We start from the raw sequence: 27,880 nt of genomic DNA on the forward strand, positions 1-27,880 counted from the left end.
CTAGCACCATTTTCCCAGCACATGTGTACCTATTAATATAAACTTACCAACCCCTTTAACCACTTCAGCCCCGCTAGCTGAAACCCCCTTCATGACCAGAGCACTTTTTACACTTCGGCACTACACTCCTTTCACCGTTTATCGCTCGGTCATGCAACTTACCACCCAAATGAATTTTACCTCCTTTTCTTCTCACTAATGGAGCTTTCATTTGGTGGTATTTTATTGCTGCTGACATTTTTACTTTTTTTGTTATTAATCAAAATGTAACGATTTTTTTGCAAAAAAATGAAATTTTTCACTTTCAGCTGTAAAATTTAGCAAAAAAAAAAAGGACATCCATATATAAATTTTTCGCCAAATTTATTGTTCTACATGTCTTTGATAAAAAAAAATAATGTTTGGGCAAAAAAAAAAAAATGGTTTGGGTAAAAGTTAGCGTTTACAAACTATGGTACAAAAATGTGAATTTCCGCTTTTTGAAGCAGCTCTGACTTTCTGAGCACCTGTCATGATTCCTGAGGTTCTACAATGCCCAGACAGTAGAAAACCCCCACAAATGACCCCATTTCGGAAAGTAGACACCCTAAGGTATTCGCTGATGGGCATAGTGAGTTCATAGAACTTTTTATTTTTTGTCACAAGTTAGCGGAAAATGATGATGATTTATTTCTTTTTTTTTTTTCTTACAAAGTCTCATATTCCACTAACTTGCGACAAAAAATAAAAAATTCTAGGAACTCACCATGCCCCTCACAGAATACCTTGGGGTGTCTTCTTTCCAAAATGGGGTCACTTGTGGCGTAGTTATACTGCCCTGGCAATTTAGGGGCCCATATGTGTGAGAAGTACTTTGCAATCAAAATGTGTAAAAAATGGCCGGTGAAATCCGAAAGGTGCACTTTGAAATATGTGCCCCTTTGCCCACCTTGGCATCAAAAAAGTGTCACACATCTGGTATCGCCAGATGAGACTTTGTGAGAAAAAACAAAAAAAAATCAATTTCCGCTAACTTATGCGAAAAAATAAAATTTCTATGAACTTGCCAGGCCCCTCATTGGATACCTTGGGGTGTCTTCTTTCCAAAGTGGGGTCACATGTGGGGTATTTATACTGCCCTGGCTTTTTAGGGGCCCTAAAGCGTGAGAAGAAGTCTGGAATCCAAATGTCTAAAAATGCCCTCCTAAAAGGAATTTGGGCACCTTTGCGCATCTAGGCTGCAAAAAAGTGTGACACATCTGGTATCGCCGTACTCAGAAGAAGTTGGGGAATGTGTTTTGGGGTGTCATTTTACATATACCCATGCTGGGTGAGAGAAATATCTTGGCAAAAGACAACTTTTCCCATTTTTTTTTTTATACAAAGTTGGCATTTGACCAAGATATTTATCTCACCCAGCATGGGTATATGTAAAATGACACCCCAAAACACATTCCCCAACTTCTTCTGAGTACGGCGATACCAGATGTGTCACACTTTTTTGCAGCCTAGATGCGCAAAGGTGCCCAAATTCCTTTTAGGAGGGCATTTTTAGACATTTGGATTCCAGACTTCTTCTCACGCTTTAGGGCCCCTAAAAAGCCAGGGCAGTATAAATACCCCACATGTGACCCCACTTTGGAAAGAAGACACCCCAAGGTATCCAATGAGGGGCCTGGCAAGTTCATAGAAATTTTATTTTTTCGCATAAGTTAGCGGAAATTGATTTTTTTTTGTTTTTTCTCACAAAGTCTCATCTGGCGATACCAGATGTGTGACACTTTTTTGATGCCAAGGTGGGCAAAGGGGCACATATTTCAAAGTGCACCTTTCGGATTTCACCGGCCATTTTTTACACATTTTGATTGCAAAGTACTTCTCACACATATGGGCCCCTAAATTGCCAGGGCAGTATAACTACGCCACAAGTGACCCCATTTTGGAAAGAAGACACCCCAAGGTATTCCGTGAGGGGCACTGTGAGTTCCTAGAATTTATTTATTTTTGTCACAATTTAGCGGAAAATTATGATATTTTTTTTTCTTCTTTTTTCCTTACAAAGTCTCATATTCCACTAACTTGCGACAAAAAATAAAAAATTCTAGGAACTCGCCATGCCCCTCACGGAATACCTTGGGGTGTCTTCTTTCCAAAATGGGGTCACTTGTGGCGTAGTTATACTGCCCTGGCAATTTAGGGGCCCATATGTGTGAGAAGTACTTTGGAATCAAAATGTGTAAAAAATGGCCTGCGAAATCCGAAAGGTGCACTTTGGAATATGTGCCCCTTTGCCCACCTTGGCATCAAAAAAGTGTCACACATCTGGTATCGCCGTACTCAGGAGAAGTTGGGGAATGTGTTTTGGGGTGTCATTTTACATATACCCATGCTGGGTGAGAGAAATATCTTGGCAAAAGACAACTTTTCCCATTTTTTTTTTTATACAAAGTTGGCATTTGACCAAGATATTTATCTCACCCAGCATGGGTATATGTAAAATGACACCCCAAAACACATTCCCCAACTTCTTCTGAGTACGGCGATACCAGATGTGTCACACTTTTTTGCAGCCTAGATGCGCAAAGGTGCCCAAATTCCTTTTAGGAGGGCATTTTTAGACATTTGGATTCCAGACTTCTTCTCACGCTTTAGGGCCCCTAAAAAGCCAGGGCAGTATAAATACACCACATGTGACCCCACTTTGGAAAGAAGACACCCCAAGGTATCCAATGAGGGGCCTGGCAAGTTCATAGAATTTTTTTCTTTTCCGCATAAGTTAGCGGAAATTGATTTTTTTTTTGTTTTTTTCTCACAAAGTCTCACTTTCCGCTAACTTAGGACAAAAATTTAAATCTTTCATGGACTCAATATGCCCCTCAGCAAATACCTTGGGGTGTCTTCTTTCCAAAATGGGGTCAGTTGTGGGGTGTTTGTACTGCCCTGGCATTTGAGGGTCTCCGCAATCATTACATGTATCGCCAGCATTAGGAGTTTCTGCTATTCTCCTTATATTGAGCATACAGGTAATGAGATATTTTTTTTTCCGTTCAGCCTCTGGGCTGAAAGAAAAAAATGAACGGCACAGATTTCTTCATTCGCATCGATCAATGTGGATGAAAAAAATCTCTGCCAAAAAAAAAAAAATTGAGGGGAAAGGCGTCTGCCAGGACATAGGAGCTCCGCCCTACATCCATACCCACTTAGCTCGTATGCCCTGGCAAACCAGATTTCTCCATTCGCATCAATCGATGTGGATGAATAAATCATTGCCGGGATTTTTTTTTGATATATATACAAAGTGTTTGCCAAAGCATAGGAACGCCGCCGCCTCCTCAGCTCGTATGCCTTGGCAAACGTATCTGTCACTGCAGAGGAGAAAATCCCGTCTTGCAGCGCCGCATACACCGACTTGCGTGTAATCTGACAGCAGCGCAATGCTTCTGTCAGAATGCACATCGGTGCTGCAGCTAGTAGATCGGTTGGTCCAACTGGAAGGTAAAAAAAAAAAAAAAAAAAAAAAAAACCAGGCCACAACGCAATAATTTTATTAACTTTGGAACAGAACATGTAAACTTTAACTTTTTGAACTAAACATTAACGTGTTTGCTTACTGGTGTTTTTTTTTTTTGTCTTTTTACCTTTATAGAACAAACCTCTCCTTCCCCATGGGTCAATGTGCAAAGCGCAAATCGCCCAAAGATGTGGCGAAGTGCGTTATGCACTTTGTCCCATGTGAAAGGAGACGTTTGCAGCAGCTGTGAGTGAATGGGCCCTAATAGCCCTGTGTGCCTGTCCTGGTGAGATGATCCCTATGCTAGGTGTACCTGTGTGTGGTACTTCCGGAAACACTACTCTAAGCATAGGGCAGGGTGGTCAGGACAGAAATAGCGGGTGTCACGCCTTATTCCACTCCTGCTACAGACACGACCTCTTTTTCGGGGTGACGGGTGGGTTGAGGTACCAGCAACGACATTGGGGAAATGTCCTTCGTGTAGACGGCTAACTACACTGGTGGATGGGGCCACGGAACCTCCTGGATACAGGAGGTTCTCGATGATCTCTTCCTGAAATTTGAGGAAGGATCCAGTTCTCCCAGCCTTACTGTAGAGAACAAAACTATTGTACAGAGCCAATTGAATTAAATATACAGACACCTTCTTATACCAGCGTCTGGTTCTGCGGGAAACTAAATACGGAGACAACATCTGGTCATTGAAGTCCACCCCTCCCATGTGAAGGTTATAGTCGTGGACTGAGAGGGGCTTTTCAATGACACGGGTTGCTCGCTCAATTTATATTGTCGTGTCTGCGTGAATGGAGGAGAGCATGTAAATGTCACGCTTGTCTCTCCATTTCACCGCGAGCAGTTCTTCGTTACACAAGGCAGCCCTCTCCCCCTTGCAAGACGGGTGCTAACGAGCCGTTGGGGGAAGCCCGCGCAACTAGTTTGCGCGGTACCACAGGCGCCAATCCGTTCTAGAAACAAATGCCTAAAGAGGGCCACACTTGTGTAAAAATTGTCCACATAAAGATGGTATCCCTTGCCGAATAAGGGTGACACCAAGTCCCAGACTATCTTCCCACTGCTCCCCAGGTAGTCAGGGCAACCGACCGGCTCCAGGGTCTGATCTTTTCCCTCATAGACACAAAATTTGTGTGTATAGCCTGTGGCCCTTTCACAGAGCTTATACAATTTGACCCCATACCGGGCGCGCTTACTTGGGATGTATTGTTTGAAGCCAAGGCGCCCGGTAAAATGTATAAGGGACTCGTCTACGCAGATGTTTTGCTCTGGGGTATACATATCTGCAAATTTCAGGTTGAAATGGTCTATGAGGGGCCGAATTTTGTGGAGCCGGTCAAAAGCAGGGTGGCCTCTGGGACGGGAGGTGCTGTTATCACTAAAGTGCAGGAAACGCAGGATGGTCTCAAATCGTGTCCTGGACATAGCAGCAGAGAACATGGGCATGTGATGAATTGGGTTCGTGGACCAATATGACCGCAATTCATGCTTTTTTGTCAGGCCCATGTTGAGGAGGAGGCCCAGAAAAGTTTTAATTTCGGAAACTTGGACTGGTTTCCACCGGAAAGGCTGGGCATAAAAGCTTCCCGGGTTAGCGGTTATAAATTGTGTGGCATACCGGTTTGTCTCTGCCACAACTAAGTCTAAGAGCTCCGCAGTCAAGAACAGCTCAAAAAATCCCAGGGCCGAACCGATCTGAGCTGTCTCAACCCGAACTCCAGACTGGGCGGCGAAAGGGGGAACTACAGGTGCGGCTGACGTTGGGGACTGCCAATCAGGGTTTGCCAGCACCTCTGGGATTCTAGGGGCTCTACGGGCACGTCTTTGCGGTGGCTGCGACGGGGTCACTACTGCACGTGCCACCGTACCAGCTTCAACTGCCCTTCTGGTGCTCGCTACTTTACCATGTTCTACGGCAGTGCTGGTACTAGGTCCAGGAAGGGCTGGGCTGCTGGTGTATGCCTCACCACGTAATCCGACAGCACCAGCCCCACTCTGCTGCTCTTGAAGCGGATCCTGCGCAACCTGCGGTCTAGCGACACAGGGCTGGGTACGCCTGCTGCTATCAGGGACCTCAGCCTCCTCGTCCGAACTTTGGGTCAGAGAGCCACTGCTTTCTACAGGTTCGTATTCTGACCCGCTGGATTCATCAGATGAGGGTTCCCACTCCTCATCCGACTGGGTCAGAAGCCTGTAGGCCTCTTCAGAGGAATACCCCCTGTTTGACATGTGGGCAACTAAATTTAGGGGTATTCCCTGAGACTACCCAAGAAAAAAAAAAGCAAGCCTGTCTTACAAAGGGGAGGCTACCGAAGTACCGGAGGCTGCTGCGGTTGATAAAAAATATCAAAACAGATTTTTTTTATCGCCGCAGTGCGTGTAAAGTGAATGTGCAGCGATAAAAAAAAATAATTTTTTTTGTCACTGCGGTGGGGCGGGTGTGGGCGACCGATCAGGCCTGATCGGGCAAACACTGCGTTTTGGGTGGAGGGAGAACTAAAGTGACACTAATACAATTATAGATCTGACCGTGATCAGTTTTGATCACTTCCAGATACTATAAAAGTACAAATGCTGATTAACGATACGCTAATCAGCAAATAACGGACTGCGGTGCGGTGGGCTGGGCGCTAACCGATCCCTAAACTACCTAACCAAGGGGCCTAAACTATACTGAAACCTAACGGTCAATACAAGTGAAAAAAAAAAGTGACAGTTTGCACTAATCACTTTTTTCCTTTCACTAGTGATTGACAGGGGCAAGAAGGGGTGATCAAAGGGTTAATAGGGGTGATCTGGGGCTAAGTGTGGTGTAGTGGGTACTCACAGTGATGTGTGCTCCTCTGCTGGAACCAACCGACCAAAAGAAGGAGCAGAGGAGCACAGCAGCCATATAACCCCATCATATTTACTAATATGATGGGTTAAATGGCTGCTGATTGGATTTTTTAAAAATCAGCAACCTGCCAGCCAATGATCGTGGCCGGCAGGCTGCTGACGAAATACTCTGCTGCGAAATGCCGGCCCGCGATGCGCATGCGCGGGCCGGCTGTGACGAAATCTCGCGTCTCGCGAGATGGCGCGCCGATGCGTCCAGGAGGAACAAATCAACCACCTCCCGGACGCATCGGTGCGTTAGGCGGTCGGGAGGTGGTTAAAGATACAGTGCTACCCATAATTATTCATAACCCTGGCAAATTTTGACTTAGGCTATTTGTCGCGCGACATTTTGTTGCACTAATGTCGCCCGACAATTTTTATAATGGCAGTCTATGGTGTCGCACTGCAACATACTGCGATGCAACAGTCGCAGAAAATCCATTCGAGATGGATTTTTCTGCGACTGTTGCGTCGCAGTCGCAGCACGTTGCAATGCGACACCATAGACTGCCATTATAAAAATTGTCGCACAACATTAGTGCAACAAAATGTTGCGCTACAAATAGGGCACAAGTACACTGCAACATCTGTCGCGCGACTTATTGTCATCGTGTAAACGTAGCCTTAAAGTTACAAATTACCAGCAAAAGTAATTTTTTGACGGGAAATGACATAGGTGTCTCCCAAAAGATAATAAGACTGTGTAAAAGAGGCATTATTGTGGAAAGAAAACTTTTCTCAGCCTTTATTTACATTTGAGCAAAAAGTGTCCAGTCCAGAATTATTTATACCCTTCTCAATAATGAATAGAAAAGCCTTTATTGGCTATTACAGCAATCAAACGCTTCCTATAATTGCAGACCAGCTTTTTGCATGTCTCCACAGATATTTTTGCCCATTCATCTTTAGCAATGAGCTCCAAATCTTTTAGGTTGGAGGGTCTTCTTGCCATCACCCTGATCTTTAGCTCCCTCCACAGATTCTCAATTGGATTCGAGTCTCGACTCTGGCTGGGCCACTCCAAAACGTTATTGTTGTCTGTTAACCATTTCTTCACCACTTTTGCTGTGTGTTTTGGGTCATTGTCATGCTGAAATGTCCACTGGTGCCCAAGGCCAAGTTTCTCTGCAGACTGCCTGATGTTGTCGTTGAGCTCTTTTTCTCGGACTTTATTCCACTGGGGGACACAGACCATGGGTATAGCTTGAGGTATTAGTAGGAGGGACACTATGCAAATGAAAGAGCTCCTCCTCCTCGGGCTATACCCCCAGGCTCCAGCAGGAGAGACTCGGTCTTTGCTTAGTGTCTGGTGAAGGAGGTTGACACGCTACACTATCTCTACTTCGGTTTGTTATTTTCTTTCTAGATTGCGACACAGGTCAGCATGACACTTTCCTGGTCCTCCATGGAGTGCCCGCCGCCGTCTTTGGGACGTTGCCTTGCTGCCTCCTTTTCCCCCCAGAAGAAAAGTGGAACCGGGCTCGACCTGTTGGCTCCGGTATCCCACCAGCCCTTGGGTCACCTATGCTGCCCTCCACCCAGAGCACTGCACTCCTGGAATCAGACGTCTAAAGAGGTGAACCCTGCTGGTCCTGAACAGAGGGAGAAGATCTGCAGGAGCAGATAAGTATGGCTGACAACCTCCTTTGTCCCCCCCCCTTCCCTCTCCTGCCCGATATCTATGGGCAGCCTGGGTGAACTACAGAGTGAAGGTCTGGGGGCACTGGAGGCACTATACCAGGGGACTGCTGAATCTCTGAGAGGTGAGGAGGATCCTGCAGTGGGCGGAGTCTCACGTTCCGCTTTTGGCGGCGGTGTACATCTCGGGAGTCGACAACTGGACAGCGGACTTTCTAAAGCTGCTACAGGGTGGATCCGGGCGAGGGGTCTTTGCATCCAGCCGTATTCGGAGACGTCTGTCACCGGTGGGGCCGTCCGGACGTGGACTTGGTGGCGTCCTGGCTCAACAACAGGGTTCCGGTGTTCCTGGCTCGCTCTCGGGACCCGAAGGCACACGGGGTAGACGCGCTGGTGTCTCCGTGGTACGCACAGCAGAGTGGCACAGCGGAAGCGTACTGGGGGCATAACCCAGAGGCCGATGGATCGAAACCACGGACTTCTGAAGTTCTGTGTAAGGCCGAGACGGAAGGGATCCCGACCGTTCTCTTCGCCCCAGATGATTCTCGGGCGTCGCCTGGATTCTGGCAGACGCCCCACGGCTTCTTCCCGACAGAGAAGATCTCCGGTCTCAAGGACTGCTCTTCCACCGGAATTTACGGTCGCTTCCTTTAAGGACGTAGCTGTTGGAACCTCCGTCCTAAAAAAGGAGGGGGTTCTCGGATTCCGTAGTTAGAACCTGACAGGGCAAGGAAGCCGGCTTCCTCCAGGGTTTGCTACCATACCTGGAAGGCCTTCCTGCTTTTTTGTGTAAACTCAGGGTTCCCTCTCCTTCGTTTTCTCCATTTCTGTGATTTTCTTTCCTTCAGTCTGGCCTGCAGCTGGGGCTGTCCCTGAGTTCCCTGAAGGGCCAAGTTTAGGCCTTAGCAGTCTTCTTTCAAAGATCTCTCGCTCTCCTGGGTCCTGTGGGACTTTCCTGCAGGGGGTGGCACGTCCGGCTCCTCCGTACGTCCCCCCTTTGCCTCCGTGGGACCTCAATTTGGTCCTTTGCGCCCTTCAGTCAACTCCCTTTGTCCCTTTGAGGGACGTCTCCCTGACTCTTCTTGCCTTGAAGGTGGTCTTTCTTGTGGCCATAACTTCCATTGGGTGAGTTTCGGAGCTGGCCGCTCTTTCCTACCAGGAGCCTTTTCTTATTTAATTTTTTTATCAGGATAAGATGGTACTCCGTCCTGTTCCACCCTTTTTGCCCAAGGTGGCGTCCCCCTTCCACCTTGACGAGGATCTTGGTCTGCCCTCCTTTTGCCCTTCTCCGGCAAACCCAGGGAGCGCGCTTTACTTTCCTGGATGTGGTCCGGGCCCTGCAGGTGTATCTGAAGGCTACTGCCTCCTTTCACCGTTCGGACCCCCTGTTTGTGATTCCAGGGGGCCCTTGTCTCTATGACAGATGGATCCGCTAGTCTATCACCACAGCTTATCGCGCTCGGGGCAAGGTTCCTCCATCGTGGATTACTGCTCTCTCCACAAGGGGGGGGTGGATGCTTCCTGCGTCTCAGCTGTGTAAGGCGGCTGCCTGGTCGTCCTTACATACTTTTACGAAGTTTTATCAGTTGCATTCCCTGGGCTTCGGCTGATGTTGTCTTTGGCCGCAGGTTTTACAGGCTGTGGTTCCTGTTTGACCATTGGATGTTCCTCCTGGCGGTGCTGATATTTCTCCCACCCCATGGACTGCTTTAGGACGTCCCATGGTCTGTGTCCCCCAATAGAATAAAGTCTGAGAAAAGGAGATTTTTTGTGAAACTCGCCTGTAAAATCTTTTTCTCGACTTTTCCATTGGGGGACACAGCTCCGACCCATTCTGCCTGTGCAGGAGGGATTTTCAGTTCAATTCCTGTTGGTGGTTGGGCCTCATCTCATGGGCTTTGGTCCGATGGCTTCCATTATTTTTTCTTCTCCTTCTGCTTTTGCAACGCCTGAGTTTATCCTGCTGGAGCCTGGGGGTATAGCCCGAGGAGGAGGAGCTCTTTTATTTGCATAGTGTCCCTCCTACTAATACCTCAAGCTATACCCATGGTCTGTGTCCCCCAATGGAAAAGTCAAGAAAAAGATTTTACAGGTGAGTTTCACAAAAAATCTCATTTTTCATGGTGCCGTTTACTGTGATTAGGTTCCCTGGTCCATTGGCTGAAAAACACTCCCAAAGCATTAGGTTCCCACCACCATGTTTGACAGTGGGGATGGTGTTCTTTGGGTTGAAGGCTTCTCCTTTTTCACGCCAAATGAAGGAAACATCATTGTGACCAAAAAATTAAATTTTTGTTTCATCTGACCATAACACAGAAGACAAGAAGTCTTCTTCTTTGTCCAGATGAGCTTTTGCAAAGGCCAAGCGAGCTTTTGTGTGCCTTATCCGGAGAAGTAGAACCCAGCAGTGTGCAGTGTCCGTTGGATTGTCTCTGCCTTGAGACATAGCCACCAGCAGAACCCAGATTCACCAGGATGGCCTTGGTGGTGATCCTTGGATTCTTTTTCACCTCTCTAACTATCCTCCTGGCCAGCACAAGCGTCACCTTTGGCTTCCGACCACGTCCTCTGAGATTTTCCACAGTGCGGAACATCTTGTATTTTTTGCTCAAAGGTAAATAAAAGCTGAGAAATATTTTTTTTTCCCACAATAATACCTCTTGTACATTGTCTTACCTTTTGGGAGACACTAATGTCATTTCCTGTCAAAAAATTACTTGCTGGTTGAATAAAAGTAACTAAGTCAAAATTTGCCAGGGGTATGAATAATTATGGGCAGCACTGTATATACTGTAAGTGGCAAATATCCAGAAGATACAGCATACTGTGTATGCAAATTCATAATTATTGATACAAAACCAGTTTCATGCAGCACTGCAGCAAAAAGTAATTGGAAGTAAAAATTGGACAATAGGAATTGGAGTCCCTCCATACCACACGTCTCCATTCAATGCTGCATATCGTAATGAAATGCAAAAACTGACGCATTGTGCCAAAGAATGTTTATATGCAAATATTGGAATGATATATTTTTCCATCCCCTTATGCCAACTGCCATCCTAATTAAAAATGAAATCCCGCAGGGCACTTTCACATAGGCTTAATGGACGCAACAACTGAACATCCTGCAGTTCTTTTGAAAAAGGATTAGAGCACCGTAGGTTTTCATTGTAAAAAAAATAAAAATAGGATACATAGTGCACTACACTTTTGCCCCCCCCCCCCTTACTTATAAATTAAATGTGGAACATTGTGTGAACACATTAGGGAGTCCAGGGGTTGCATCTATAATATGGGCACGAAAAAGCACATGTACTACACTAGTCTGCAGCTACTGTATATATATCTATTATATGAAGCTGAGTGCATGTATGTGTGTATGTATGTATGTATGTCTGCTAAAGGAATCCGCACCATTGCATTTACAATCACGAAATTTGGCACACAGGTACATCAGGTGTCCGGGAAGGTTGTAGACCAGGTCGAAGCTCTCTAGCACGTACCGTTCCTGAGATATTCCCCAAAAATGCATTAGCCAATAGAAGCCTGCAGGTCTTTCTCCTCATATCCCAACTGCCACACACACGGACACATGTTTCTTATCAGCTAATAGAAGCTCGCAGACCCTTAGTCTTCACATACACACAGTTTTACACCAGGTTTCCATAACAACCCAGCCATTTTTCTTCACTGTTGTAGGTCAGCTTTAAAGGGGCAGGGCGCTGTGGATGACACTGTTGAGGGAGCGGAGTGCTGTGGAGGTCATTGTTAATGGGGCAGGTAGGGTGGCCATTCAGGCTACCCTCAAAAGATGGACTTAAAAACCTCGCCCCCAGGTCCCGCTAAGCCACGCCCCTCCCACGCTGCAGCTGATGGGGATTGAAAAAATGAAGGTAAAAATCTACTTCTGTCAGCTACAGGGGTGGGTGGAAGGGTGACTTTCTCCCTGCAGCTCACGCTCAGACAGCACAGTGCTGCTGTCTGAGAGTGAGCTGTTTGAAAGGACATCTCTGTGTCCGTCCAGGCCCAGCGCCAGACGAAGGACAGGGAGTCTCAAAGCCGGACTATCTGGCCTAAAACCGGACCTCTGACCACCCTAGGGTCAGGCTGCCGTGGAGGTCACAGTTAAGGGGACGATCTGCTATGGAGGTCAGTGTTAAGGGCAGATTGCTGTAGAGGCCACTTTTAAGAGGGTGGGGTGTTGTGGAAATCACTCTTAAAGAGATGTGGTACTGTGGAGGTCACTGTTAAAGGGGCGGACCGCTGTGGAGATCACTGTTAAGGGGGCGGGCGCTGTGGGGGTCTCTGTTAACGGGGCAGGGAATGGTGGAGGTCACAGTTAAGTTGACAGTCCGCTATGAAAGTCAGTGTTAAGGGGCAGGGTGCTGTAGAGGTCTCATTTTAAGGGAACAGAGCTCTGTGGAGGTCACTGTTAAGGGGCAGGGTTCTGTGGAAGTCACTAATAAAGGGGCTGCCTCTGTGGAGGTCACTGTTAAAGGGGGCAGGCTGCTGTGAAGGTCAAAGTTAAGGGGGTGGGCGGCTGTGGATGTTACTGTTAAGGGGGTAAGCCTCTGTAGAGGTGATTGTTAAAGGGGCGGGCACTTTAAAGGTCACTGTCAAGAGAGTGGGGTGCTGTGGAACTCATTGCGCCAGACGGAGGACAGGGAGTCTGAAAGCTGGACTGTCTGACCTAAAACTGGACCTCTGGCCACCCTAGGGGCAGGCTGCTGTGGAGGTCACAGTTATGGAGATGGTCCGCTATGGAGGTTAGTGTTAAGGGGCAGATTGCTATAAAGGCCCCTGTTAAGGGGACGGGCCCCTGTGGAGGTCATTGTGAAGGGGGTGGTGTGCTGTGAAATTCACTGTTAAAGGGGCAGCCTGCTGTTAAGGGGGTGGGCTGCTGTGGAGGTCCCATTTTAAGGAGATGGAGCACTGTGAGGTGGTCAGTGTTAAGGGGTGCAGTGCTGTGGAGGTCACTGTTAAGGGGGTGGGGTACTGTAGATGTCACTGTTATAGTGGATACTTTTAACAACACACACAAACATTAAATGAAATAGATGAAGCCAGAAGCCGTGCGAAGCCAGGTCCTTCTGCTAGTGTATTATAGGAAGGTGCAAGGGACCATCGTTGACAGAAGGTATTTGTCACCAAGTTTCCTGGCCTTGGTGGAGTAAGAGCCAGTTTTCATGTGTCAGCAGCAGTTGCTGTTTGACACCTTGCTATTAGTATAGCTATAATAGCTGTTACGGGATGGCTCTTAATGGGAGTAGTGAAAGTGCTGGGTGGGTGACTGCTCCCCACGTTCCAGGACGGGTCTTGACTGGCCTATATAAAAATCCCAGCCAGCAGTGTCAGCTGGGGGTAATTGCCTCTCTCTCTGACAGAGGAGCTCTGGCAATCGCTGGTTGGGATCTGAGCAGTGTGCTAGGCTGGAGGCCTGAGTTTGGGAGATCTGCTCTGTCCTGAATAATGCCAATCGGATGTGAACTAACACCTAGGATAACAGGTGACTCTTTTTGCTGTTTGATCTGTCTAGGTGTGAATGAACATCAAAACTGCAAATGGACTGTCGTACTGTTTTGTTGCCATAAGTGTGAATAAAACACTGAAGTTTTTAAGTTACAAACTGGTTTTTGCCTCTATATTGCGTCCGCTTGTCCTATTTACCAGAGAAAATCCCCACAGTGTATGTATATATTGAAAAGAATAAGGTAAAAAAGGTATTTTCCTTCCAGCATGTGGTGCTGGGCTGATTTGCAGCCAGGTGATGTCAAATACCGATCCAGATTTTAAGTGCTGATCTGGGTTTGGCAGCACCTGGCTGTCCTTAAATAGGCAGCTGGGCTCAGAAGCGAGGTCTCTGTGTTGGGATCTGGGAACCTTGTGTCTGAATGAAGGCTTGCAACTGTTTGGCGTGAAAACAGGTTGGTGCTGCTATGGTCAAGGACTCTTTGAGGCAGAATTGCCTGGTTTGAGTTAACACCAACACCTCATTGGTCGGCTGGGCGGGCGGACGGGTATTTCAAATTGCATCAGCGCTCCTCTCCTCCTCCTTTTGTGTCCGGGAGCCGAGGAGAGAGAGAGCTGTGTCAAATCTCCAGCCAGCACCCCAATCTGAAAAAAAGCTCAGGATCGTCAGCCAGCACCCACATCTGTGCCCCAGCACCACCAGGTATTTAGGGAAAGGCTAGGGACAGGTTAGATTAGGCAGGGATATTTAGGGAAAGTTAGTGGAGGAAAAAAAAAAAAAGAAAAAAACGTTTCTGATTGCATCACCCTAAATTGGGCGCTGGCTGTGGCCGGCACTCTTAGTGTCTGGCCACTGTTATCGCATCGCACACCCCACTGCTGATCAACTTCGGATGGTTGATCAGCGATTTTAGAAGAGAAAAAAAATTCAAATTTTTTTGCCCTTTCTTTCGTGTATTTATTTTTTTTTGTCTGTTAGGTTTAGGGTAAGTTTGCGAACACCCATGCCCCTACACACACGCACACTAAATAAAGATTTACACGCACACACACACTCCCCTATGGCCCAATGGATGTTCTCGGCCGAGGAGGCATACGCCCATTTTGCCTCCGACTCCAAGAGTCCCAGTGAGTATGAGGATGACCCCACTTTCCTATTGTCATCCGCGTCCTCCTCATCATCTAGCGATGATGCCTTCCAAAAACCATACGGCATTCCTTTCCCTCTACGCCCTACCGTGTGCCCGTACAGTAGTTTACGACCACATATGGGGTGTTTCTGCAAACTACAGAATCGGGGCAAAAAATATAGCATTTTGATTAGCTGTTAACCCTTGCTTTGTTACTGGAAATAATGGATTAAAATGGAAAATTCAGAAATGTTATCTCCATTTGCCATTAACTCTTGTGGAACCCCTAAAGGGTTAACAACGTTTGTAAAATCAGTTTTGAATACCTTGAGGGGTGTAGTTTCTAGAATGGGGTCATTTTTGGGTGGTTTCTATTATGTAACCCTCACAAAGTGACTTCAGACCTGAACTGGTCCCTAAAAATTGGGTTTTTGAAAATTTCAGAAAAATTTCAAGATTTGCTTCTAAACCTTGTAACATCCCCAAAAACGAAAATGTTATTCCTAAAATGATCCAAGCATGATGTAGACATATGGGGAATGTAAAGTAATAACTATTTTGGAGGTCTTACTATGTATTATAGAAGTAGAGAAAAGAGAAATTGAAACTTTTTTTTGGTAAATTGGGTATTTTTTATAAATAAAAATGAATTATTTTTTTTTCTTCATTTTACCAGTGTCGTGAAGTACAATATGTGACGAAAATACCATCTCAGAATGGCCTGGATAAGTAAAAGTGTTTTAAAGTTATCACCACTTAATGTGACACTGGTCAGATTTGCAAAAAATGCCCTGGTCCTTAAGGTGAAATATGGCTGTGTCCTAAAGGGGTTAAGGACCTTAGGCTGCGCCGGCTTTTCAGTGGGGAGTGGGGGCTCGGCCCACACATGAGCAATCTGGGCTGTTGAACCCCTTACATACCAGTGGCAATGTTGCCTGCCCCATGTAAGCAGTGACGGAGTGGACTCCCTCTGTCTCCCATTGGTACCCTGCAAATGCGATCGTGGTGTGTCAGTGTGTGGAAAGCCTGGCTGGGGCCTGGTATAGGCCCCAAGCCTGCCTTGAGTGCAATGCACTATAGGGATAGTCCACCGTATTTGAAAAGCAATCTAAATATTGCCTGTTATAGTCCCGTTGTATAGTCCCGTTGTTAAGTGGAGATTTTTTTTAAAATAAAATAAAAATACCCCCCAATTTTTATTTTTATTTTTTCTATTGAAAATACATTTTCCTATGAAAAGCGTATTTTGGTATCGCCACATCAGTAACAACCCGCAATACGCAAATATCATGTAAATCATCCTATGCTGCCTATGCTATGCTGTAAAAAAATAAATGGATTATTGCCAATTTATTCTTAGTCTCCACAAAATTTTTTTTTTATAACAAGCGATTAAAAAGTGTAATTTACCCCGAAATTATATCAATGAAAACTACAGGTCATCCCACAAAAATCAAGCCCTCCTACAACTCCACAGGAAGAAAGGTGTGGGTGGGGTGAGCCCTGTGATTCATCAGGTTAGGTTTGTTTAGAAATAAAGCAAGATAGTGAGGCAAACAGGAAGTGCTGCATGTAAATATTCATGCTGAGCTGCTCTGATGCCCAGCAAAGGTGATTAAAAGCACAGCCATGGAAAAAAGATATTGGGACCATAAATATGCATTGTGAGGGGTTTTAGAAGCATATAAAAAGAAATTTACATTGGGACCGGACAACCTGTTTATATTTGTTCATTTTCAAATGACATTTGTTGACAAAGGTTGGGATATTGTATACCTCTTATATCCAGGACAATTTTTACACTTGTGACATGTACAAATAAAATCTAAAACTATACTAAACCCCCATCCACCCTCCACCCCTTATATATTTTCTGAAATTAGACACCTGATAAAATGCCACTCAGCACTTTATACATACAGGCACCTTCATGCAATTTAAAAAAAAACTGTATAATTTTATATTGATATTAGTCTGTAACAACCCGCAATACACATATCCTGTAAATCGGGCATGTCCAAACTGCGGCCCTACAACTCCCAGCATGCCCTAATAGCTGTAAGCTATCCATGCATGCTGGAAGTTGTAGTTTTGCAACAGCTGGAGGGCCGCAGTTTGGACATGCCTGATGTAAATCATCTCTATAGTGAACACCGTAAAAAAATAACTTTTGAGATTTGCTAAATTATTCTTAGTCTCTGCTGAATTTTTTTATAATAAGCAATTAAAAAGTGTAATTTACCCCAAAATGATACCTATGAAAACTACAAGTCATCATGCATAAATCAAGCCCTCACGCAACTCCATAGGAAGAAAAGTAAAATAATTATGGGTTTCAGGAAACAACGATGCAAAAAGATTTTCTTCCTTCCAGAAAGTTATGCATGCCCCAAAATCAAACCATTAAAAACTACTTGTGCCATAAAAAACAAGCCCTCATACAGCTATATAGACGGAAAAATAAAAAAGCTCTTGCAAGGCGACGATGAAAAAAGGAAAAAAAAAGCTTGGTCTGTAAGGCTTAAAACAGGCTGGTCACTAAGGGGTTAAAGCAAGACCAGAATCACAGTTCTAACTGTGATACAACCAGAGATACAACCTTTTAGAAATGTAGTTGAGGGTAAGATCTGCAGATATTAGCATCTTTCATGCCCACACTGGTCTTGTTTTAAAGCTTAGATTGTAAGGTTTAAAACTAGAACCTTGCTCATATCCTTGCTCCAGTCTAACACCCAGCCATCAGTAGCAGGGATGTATAAGATCCATCCTTGGCTACTGAGGTGCCATCCTGCATGGATGTGTGAGCTACATTAAAGGGAATCTGTTACCAGGAAATTCACTGTTAAACCCAGCAATATGCTTTGTAGGGCTAACTCCTCTAAATGTAATGGTACTTCTTACTCAGTGATCTGTTACTTTTAACCCATTTGCCAATTAAGTGCACCAAGCTCTCTGTGTGCCCTTGTTCCTCCTGCTTCCTCCAGCCCCACCCTCCACTTCATGATTGGTTTCCTCATAATCATCTCTTCAGGCTCTGTCAATCAAGAATGAGAGGGAGGAACATATCTCCACCAAATGCAGTGTAATCAGCAGGCAGCATGTTATAGAGCTTGAGGAGCTGACTAGATCAATGTTTTGTGGGATTCAGAAAACTTGTCATTTATACATTTTAAGTCTTTGCTTTTTCTGTTCAGTTGTACATTAGAGCTTTCTTATAGAAAACTGACAGCCATCTTTGTGTACTAACTTGCCCTTTCACACTTGCACCTGCCCATAAGACGCACCTAGGTTTTAGAAGAGGAAAATAAGAAACAAAATATATTTTTAATCAGACCTCAGCTCAGACCTCAATTTTAATCAGACCTCAGATCAGACAAAAATAAAATAAAAAATCAACTCGCAGCATGAGGTCACAGAGCGTGCCTGCGTCTTCACGCTGTGCCCAGGGTGCAGCATAGCATGCGGCACCTGCAGGAGAAGATCAGTAAGCGGCGAGTACAGAGCCAGCACAGGGAGTGCTGTATTCGCCGCTCAATGGTCCTACTGGACCTAATGGTCCATAATGAAAGTGCTCATTAGTATTAGCCTGATTTAAACGCACTGACACTGGTGGTAAAAAGTATAGGGAGAAAATGATGGTCATTTTCTGGGATTAAATTCTGCAAAACTTTTTTTAATTAAATTTCCTGTTCATTTTGGGCTTTGAAGTCAAGAAGGTAATATTTTCATGTAGCTGTACAGTTGGCTCACAGACAATCTTACAGGTGGGCCCAAGGCACCTTAGTCTGACACTGCTAGTGGGGCCCTTAGGACTGGTTATTAATTTTAGATACTGGACTCCCCCCGACTGCTGAACTGCCAAATGCATATTTAGTGCAGTTTACTGAGGTACTGTGATTATATTAAACTCAATAGAACAAAAGTGTTCCACGTTTGTCAACTATAATATGCTACCAGCATATGGAGTTGTATTGGGAACTGACGGGTTCACCTTATATTGCCACCCTCTACTTCTTTACGAATTTGGATGGCAGATCCTCAGAGCCTTCAAGTCATATTCTTGTTTAAAAGTTTCGGAAGATTTAATAATTGGCAGCAGAAACCCAGCTTCCTACACAAGTAATGAGAACATCTCTGTATGATTGGTTTTCAGTAACCACTGCAGAATAGTTCTTGCATGCACTGTAGCGACTTCCATGTACACAATTTTGTGTCTGCTTACCGTTTTTTGTTGGGTTATCTGTACACATACTGTGCTGTATGTACTAGATTTCTGTATGCTCCATGGCCAAAATAGATGTTGGAGGCCAGAACTGTAGGAAATACGAAGTTTCACAGTTGCCTTCAAACCAAAACATTTTGCTTATAGGGAATCTGTTACCAGAATCTTGGACTATTATGTCCAGCATTACATGAGTTGTACTACAGATGAGTCTATAGACTGTGTATTTCAGCAAAGCTTTAAATGGGGTTACAGTCAAGTCCATAAATATTGGGACATCAACACAATTCTAACATTTTTGGCTCTATACACCACCACAATGGATTTGAAATGAAACAAACAAGATGTGCTTTAACTGCAGACTGTCAGCTTTAATTTGAGGGTATTTACATCCAAATCAGGTGAACGGTGTACGAATTACAGCAGTTTGCATATGTGCCTCCCACTTGTTAAGGGACCAAAAGTAATGGGACAATTGGCTTCTCAGCTGTTCCATGGCCAGGTGTGTGTTATTCCCTCATTATCCCAATTACAATGAGCAGATAAAAGGTCCAGAGTTCATTTCAAGTGTGCTATTTGCATTCTTAATCTGTTGCTGTCAACTCTCAACGTGAGATCCAAAGAGCAGTCACTATCAATGAAGCAAGCCATCATTAGGCTGAAAAAACAAAACAAACCCATCATAGAACAAAAACATTAAGGCCTCTTTCATACGAGCGTGACTGATTAGGTCCGGATGCGTTCAGGGTGCGTTCAGTGAAACTTGCACTTTTTTGCAAGCAAGTTCAGTCAGTTTTGTCTGTGATTGCGTTCAGTTTTTTCCGCGCGGGTGCAATGCATTTTGATGCGTTTTTCACGCGCGTGATAAAAAACTGAAGGTTTACAAACAACATCTCTTAGCAGCCATCAATGAAAAACGCATCGCACCCGCACTTGCTTGCGGATGCAATGCGTTTTTCACGCAGCCCCATTCACTTCTATGGAGCCAGGGCAGTGTGAAAAACGCAGATTATAGAACATGCTGCGATTTTCACGCAACGCAGAACTGATGCGTGAAAAACAAAGCTCATGTACACAGACCCATTGAAATGAATAGGTCAGGATTCAGTGCGGGTGCTATGCGTTCACGTCACCCATTGCACCCGCGCGGAAAACTCGCTTGTGTGAAAGGGGCCTAAGCGTGGCCAAAACAACTGTTTGGAACATTCTTAAAAAAACGCGCCAGTGAGCTCAGCAACACCAAAAGCGTCGGAAGACCACGGAAAACAACTGTTGTGGGTGACCGGAGAAATCTTTCCCTGGTGAAGAAAACACCTTTCACAACAGTTGGCCAAATCAAGAACACTCTTCAGGAGGTAGGTGTATGTGTGTCAAAGTCAACAATCAAGAGAAGACTTCACCAGAGTGAATGCAATAGGGTTCACCACAAGACCAAGATCAACTTGTACCAGAGTGATGGGAAGAGAAGAGTATGGAGAGGGAAAGGAACTGCTCATGATCCTAAGCATACCACCTCATCAGTGAAGCATGGTGATGGTAGTATCATGGCGTGGGCACGTATGGCTGCCAATGGAACTGGTTCTCTTGTATTTATTGATGATGTGACTGCTGACAAAAGCAGCAGGATGAATTCGGAAGTGTTTCGGGCAATATTATCGGCTCATATTCAGCCAAATGCTTCAGAACTCGTTGGATGGCGCTTCACAGTGCAGCTGGACAATGACCCAAAGTATACTGCAAAAGCAACCAACGAGTTTTTGTAAGGGAAAGAAGTGGAATGTTATGTAATGGCCAAGTCAATCACCTGACCTGAATCCGATTGAGCCTTCATTTCACTTGCTGAAGACAAAACTGAAGGGAAAATGCCCCAAGAACAAGCAGGAACTGAAGGCAGTTGCAGTAGAGGCCTGGCAGAGCATCACCAGGGATGAAACCCAGCGTCTGGTGAGGTCTATGAGTTCCAGGCTTGGTTTCATTTCAAATCCATTGTGGTGGTGTATAGAGCAAAAAATTTTAGAATTGTGTTGATGTCCCAATATTTATGGACCTGACTGTATCTCGTATTAGACAATAGGGCATATCGCTAGGATATTCCTTGTCTGATGTATGCGGGTCCTACCACTGGAACCCGCACCTATATCCTAAATGGAGCCCCGAAAGTCAATATCTATATTTAAACAAAAACAATAAAATCCTGAAGTTTTCACGCTGGCCACTAAGGCTACTTTCACACTTGCGCTTGATCGGATCCGTTCTGAACGGATCCGATCATATTAATGCAGACGGAGGCTCCGTTCAGTACGGATCCGTCTGCATTAATAACTTAGAAAAATTTCTAAGTGTGAAAGTAGCCTGAGCGGATCCGTTCAGACTTTCAATGTAAAGTCAATGGGGGACGGATCCGCTTGAAGATTGAGCCATATGGTGTCATCTTCAAGCGGATCCGTTCCCATTGACTTACATTGTAAGTCTGAACGGATCCGCTCGCCTCCGCACGACCAGGCGGACAGCTGAACGCTGCAAGCAGCGTTCAGCTGTCCGCCTGGCCGTGCGGAGGTGAGCGGAGCGGAGGCTGAACGCCGCCAGACTGATGCAGTCTGAGCGGATCCGCTCCATTCAGACTGCATCAGGGCTGGACGGAGGCGTTCGGGTCCGCTCGTGAGCTCCTTCAAACGGAGCTCACGAGCGGACCGACGAACGCAAGTGTGAAAGTAGCCTAAGCCTAATAATAGGCACCACTACTTGGTGTGTACGGGTTAGGCTACTTTCACACTCACGTTTTGTGCGGATCCGTCATGGATGGATCCGTTCTGATACTACAACTGTCTGCATCCGTTCAGAATGGATCCGTTTGTATTATCTTTAACATAGCCAAGAGGGATCCGTCTTGAACACCATTGAAAGTCAATGGAGGACGGATCCATTTTGTGCCAGATTGTGTCAGTGAAAATGGATCCGTCCCCATTGACTTAGATTGTGTGCCAGGATGAATCCGTTTGGCTCAGTTTCATCAGATGGATACCAAAGCGGAATGGAGACTAAACTGATGCAAACTGATGCATTCTGAGTGGATCCTTTTGGACCGCTTGTCAGAGCCCTGAACGGATATCACAATTGGAAAGCCAAAACGCGAGTCTGAAAGTAGACTTAATTTTACTGCAGTTATCTGCTTATCTGTCATTCTAATCTACAGATAAGACAAAATCCACCATTCACAATAGATGATTGTCACAGCATTTCTATTCTTTCCTTGTACAATATCTGCACAGTCAATGAGGTCCCCTCCTGACCATTGTGTCTATGGCCCATGTGGCTGCTGTAAAGCAATTTTGTTAATTCTTTCTAAATTCTGTTAAGGACAGCTCAGGTAAGATGGCAGCCCCCATAGTCATGTTCAGGAAATAAAATAAAATTGCAATCAGAAAATAAAAACAGAGTAGAAAAAAGGAGATGTGTTTCTATCTGGTTTTAACTGGCAGACAATATTTTGGTGACACATTTCATTTAACCTATTAATGTTATGCTCAGTGTTGATGTAATCTAGTGTGAATCATTAATTCATATATTATAATGTAATTGGATCATTTTACATGTTTTGATCTTCTTGTTCAATTTTATGTTTTAGTTTTGACTATGGGGGGAACTTATCACTCTCTGCACTGCAGAATTCTGGCTTCAAAAATAAGCTTGAGCGAATCAGGTTCGAATTGCTCTATCCGAACCCGATTTGTTTTGAAAACGCTGTTTACAATATCTCCTCCGTAGCGCGTTAAAATGTATGGGCTCCTCTTAGGCCCTGAAAATAGACAGCCTTGCGTCTATGGAGTTAGTTTTTGGTTATGTGCATATAAGTAATATAAATTACTGTTTCAAAATCTCATTAAGTAAGCAGAGTTCAGCTTCGGATTAATCGTGTTCGGATAGAGCAATCCAAACCCGATTCGCTCAGCACTATTCAAAAAGTCACATGGTTAGTGATGTTAAGTAGTTTAATTCCATATTTATGACTTTTAAAAAGTCACAAAAGACGCAATCTAACTCTACTAGGGGGTGGCATGCAAAAACTGGAATAACATATCTAGATAAAAGTGTCATGTTTAAATATTTGATAAATTTGGTACAAGTAAGCCAGTTCAGACTGAAGAAAAACTGACTTCAGAAATTACCATCATTATAAATTCCCCCTGTATGTGTTTTTAATAAATTTAATTTTTGTTGAATGCTATTTAATGTAGATGCCTTTTTTTTCAGTCATGGTGGAACAGGATGTCTAATCGTTTCCGTAAGCTGAAGTTGACCCAGACACTGAGACATGGGTTCTCCTCCAACCGTCTTGTGCCTTTGACTGAAAACGCTAGTGCATCTCTTGACTCTGTGATAAGAACTCCTTCCCAGACAGATATAAGCAATCCTCGAAGACCAGAGTCGGCTTCAGCCTGGATATCTTCCTCTAAAGACAGTGGTGAGAAGACACAAACATAAACCCCCACCTCAGCTCAAGGCAATTTTTCTTGCATCCAGAGATATGAAGCATTATAAGACATCTACATTATAGGTCACATGCTTACATTTGGAAAAAGAACTAGAAGAGGTCTTTAAGCACACTGATGCTTGAAAACTCTTATCCATGTGTACCTCCCATCAGTTTTAGGGTCTCTTAAGGCAAGGAGATATGACCCATACATGGTAGACGAGTCCCAAACTGCATAGATTATGGACAGTTACGAATCTTAACTTTCCTGAAACCCCTGAGATGTCTTAAGACATTGACCAGATTCCCCATTCCACACAAAACTAATCTCACTGATAACAGCAGAACAAATACTAGTTTACCAGAAAAATATTGTATATATGGTAAGTATGAGGAGTTTTGGTCCATCTGGTCACCTTTGTGAAACTTTCCCAACCTGTCAGCATAGCCATTCAGGTAGCTTACTTCACTTTCCAATGCCCTTGACCCGGTGACCTATTCCCTGTTTTCCATTTCGGGTTCTCCATGTTTCGGCACTTTGCTTTTGGTTATGATTGTGCGCCATAAAATTGCCTCTGTACTTGTGTTTCCCTGAAAGCTCTGCTACTTTTAGGAGACTTTAAACAGATATTGTTACAGGCTGGGACCTATAAAATTACCATTTTGAGGTGCTCATGCATCATAGGTAAATCTTGACCTTAATAAAATAAAGATTAATTCTCCGTAACTCCATTATCTCTTTTTTTATTCTAGGACTGGGCAGCACAAAAACTGAGCATGATGATTTACTACTGACTACTATGGTAAGCTGTGTCTTAGAAGGTTATTCTAGATAGACCTCTTTGGTGAACATTGGCAAGAATAAATTCCATAAGCTGTCATTAGCTTATACTTATGTATTATTAGAGAAGTCAATTTACAAGTGCAAGCAAAAAGTTGGCACAGGGAGTTCAATCATGTAGATGTTCTCCTCAGCTGACAGGGACTGCTTTATGCTAGCTTGTGACCTGTGCGCAATAAGCCGTATACTGCTGATGGTTCTGTAGAGTAGCAGAGGAGAATTTGGGTTCTGTGATGCAAATTTATTAATGGGGTATTCTCATCACATACAATGGGGGCATATCGCTATCCGTCCACCACCAAGCGCTGCTCCCATATAAGTGAATGGGAGCGCACTACGCACACGCGGCCCCTGCTCCCATTCATTTCTATGGGGCAGACGGAAATAGCCGAGCCAGCGCTCTGCTATTTTCGGTGGCCCCATTGAAATGAATGATTGGTGGCTGTGCATGTGCAATGCTCCCTCCATTTATTTCCCCGCTCTGTTCTCGATGTAGGTGCCGCTCCCAGAGGGTGGCACCTATCAGATAATGGGGACATATCCTAGCGATATGCCCCCCATGTATGTGATGGGAACACCCCTTTAATGGTATAATTTAGTTTGTGAAAACTAGTATGGAATTATCATGATCATCATTGCTAATAATCTAAATTTGGCCATACACCATGAACATACTTACTTGGCTGACAGCTCTCCATACACATGCTCACTTGGTTCAGCTGAACGTGCATTAGATCTCTACTGCTAAACTACGGCTATACACCTCTGATGGCAGCTTATTTCTCTTGATCACAAAGGATTGGAAATTCATTGTGGCTAATTCGTCCTCACTTACTCCTGACATCTGTCGAACAAACTTCGACTGAGATTTTAACACTCAATAAGCAGAAACTGTCACCAAAAAATTCAATGCAATCTGAAAGCAGGATGTTATAGAGCAGGAGCAGCAGAGTAGATTGATACAATTTATACATTTATATCTCTACTTTTTCTACCTCCTGTGAACAGCTATTGGTACAGGGGGAGAAGTTATCAGTGATTGATGGCACTGTGTGTGTATTAGTGTGTATAAGAGATAGCTGTCAGTCACTGATAACCCCTCCTTCCCTGTGCCGATAGCGCTTCACAGAGCTGCAGATGTAAGTGTAAAAATTACTGAATTTTACTAAATCTTTTCCCACAGAACTATATATCAGTCCGCTCAGCTTCTCCTGCTCTATAACATGTTGCCTACAGATTGCATTGCATTTTTTGGTGACAGGTCCTCTTTAAAGGGAACCTATCAGCGGCAAAACCCATCCCAAACCGCCCGCAGCGGCCTCTTTTCTTCAAGTCACAGTAACCATGCCCCCTTCCCTGCCCCTTCGCTGTGACTGACAGCGCTTATGCCCGACAGCCGGCTGGCTTTGCCGAACAGTCGACTGTCAGTCACAGGAGAAGGGACAGGGAAGGGGGCGTGGTTACCTTCACTTGAAGCAAAGAGGCCGCTGCCCCCTTGACTTCGAGCCTGACTGGAAAATAGCGCGAACAGAGGATAAAAGAAAGTTTTTTATACTCTTGCCTCATCAGAATGCAGTAAGAAAATAATCATTTAAAACTCATTGCCGGCTACTTGAAGGTACTGCTGGCGGTTTGGGATGGGTTTTGCCGCTGACAGGTTCCGTTTAGGTGGACTGCCAGTCCTGCCAATAACAGCCAATCAATTCCATAATTTTATTTCAGATCAGTTGAACCATAAAATGTTCTTGTTGCAGTTGAAAATGTTCTTTCTGTCTTAAAGCTGAAGAATTGTGCTCCTTTTGCTAAACTCCCCAATGACAAACTGAAGGCTGTCATACCTCCCTTCCTGCCTCCATCAAACTTTGAACTGTGGAATTCGGATCGGTCTAGGATCACTAAGGATGGGAAACTGGAGCAGACTCGAGCTTCGATGGCAAGGCTCTCAAAACCCAGTTTTAACAGCAGTGGAAATTCTGATATTGTAAGTTTAAAGGTAGTTGTAGGAAAAAATACTGCAGTAATAATCGCTGCTCCTCAAAGCTGTGCTGCAGTGCCGACATGTAGCTCAGAGACTACCCTGATACAGTAAAGTTTCCTTTCATGTAAATTTCTACCTTTGTTAATAGGGAGCCGTATATAGTGCCGAATTACCTAACTAGCTACAAAGGTAGAGGGAACATTACCAATAACCATACCCATTCCATTGAAACATATGAGGTTGCAGCATAGTGAGCAGTTCTTCCTACCTTGTCCTAAATCAGCTTTGTAGGAAAAAGTGAGTCATCCAAGATGAACGCTAAGGGCTGTTTCACACGAGTGGATGCCGTGCGGGTAATCCGCTGCGTGAAAGAGAGACAAGTCCCGCTCTGGACAGTAGAGACACGGAGCATTAACATGATTGATAATGCTCTGTGCCTCTCTGTGTTCTTTTTACCACAAGGTCATGGTGACAACGTTATCTCACTGTGATTTTGTAGTAAAAAGATCACCCAGAGGCACAGAGCAATATAAATCATGTTAATGCTCCGTGTCTCTGCTGTCCAGAGCGGGGCTCGGCTCTCTTTCACGCAGCGGATTCCACGCACGGCATCCACTCGTGTGAAAGAGCCCTAACAATTAGACTAAGTCTGTTTTTAAATATCTGTTTCATGATTTGTTGTTAGGATTTACTATTATCTGTCAATTGTTTTGTAATATTTACAAGATTCTGTTTTATGGTCAGACGTCAGTCAGCAGAGCTCCAAGAACAGTCAAATTTCCTTCTTTGCCAAGAAGCCCTGCTTCACCTTCAAATTCAGGCAATTTTAACCATTCACCACATTCGTCTGGTGGAGCCAACAGTATTACAGGTAAGGGGGAAATGTACAAACAGTGTGGCCAGTCATGTAGACAGCCAATTTGCACTGGCATAAGAAGTTTGTGTATAATGCACTTTTAAGCTTTAAGTTGGGGCTGTAATGTCTGCATAATAAGGCCTCTTTCACACTACAGTATGTTGAATTCAGTGTTTTGCGTTCCGTTTTTCACGGATCCGTTGTTCCGTTTTTTGCTTCCGTTGTGGTTCCGTTTCCGTTCCGTTGTTCCGTTCCGTTTTTCCGTATGGCAAATACAGTATACAGTAATTACATATAAAAAATTGGGCTGGGCATAACATTTTCAATAGATGGTTCCGCAAAAAACGGAACGGAAACGGAAGACATACGGATGCATTTCCGTATGTGTTCCGTTTTTTTTGCGGACCCATTGACTTGAATGGAGCCACGGACTGTGATTTGCGGCCAAATATAGGACATGTTCTATCTTTTCAACGGAACGGAAAAACGGAAATACGGAAACGGAATGCATACGGAACACATTCCGTTTTTTTGCGGAACCATTGAAATGAATGGTTCCGTATACGGACCGTATACGGAACGCAAAAAACGGACCGTATACGGAACGCAAAAAACTGTAGTGTGAAAGAGGCCTAAAGGTGATAAAAAAATGTTGACATGGTGAGCTTCACACTTTGGGCAGAGGGGCAGATTCTTTTGCTTTTGTTGTAGTTGGTCCCCCCCCCCCCCCCCCCCCTTAAACTCATGGTAAAATTGCATCACTTATCATTCTTTTTTGTGTGTATAATTCTTGATGTGAATGGGTGGTGAATCTATTATAGAGTAAAAAAAAAAGTTCTTTAGTGTCGAGTTATTCTAAGGCTAGTTTCACACATAATATTGCTGAACTTTCA

The 27,880-nt window shown here is 44.5% G+C and overlaps 1 protein-coding gene across 2 annotated transcripts in view; it reads left to right on the forward strand.

Moving 5' to 3' along the window:
- Window positions 1-27,880, forward strand: part of ANKS6 (ankyrin repeat and sterile alpha motif domain containing 6) — a 150,070-nt gene that overhangs the window by 77,339 nt on the left and 44,851 nt on the right. For both annotated transcript variants that reach the window (XM_044293485.1, XM_044293486.1), the window contains exons 7-10: window positions 23,093-23,303; window positions 24,066-24,115; window positions 25,934-26,134; window positions 26,876-27,002. In XM_044293485.1, the coding sequence (XP_044149420.1) occupies window positions 23,093-23,303; window positions 24,066-24,115; window positions 25,934-26,134; window positions 26,876-27,002 (589 nt within the window). The remainder of the gene's footprint in view (window positions 1-23,092; window positions 23,304-24,065; window positions 24,116-25,933; window positions 26,135-26,875; window positions 27,003-27,880) is intronic.

The sequence above is a fragment of the Bufo gargarizans genome, chromosome 5 (assembly GCF_014858855.1).
Source record: "Bufo gargarizans isolate SCDJY-AF-19 chromosome 5, ASM1485885v1, whole genome shotgun sequence".
Classification (NCBI taxonomy): Eukaryota; Metazoa; Chordata; class Amphibia; order Anura; family Bufonidae; genus Bufo; species Bufo gargarizans.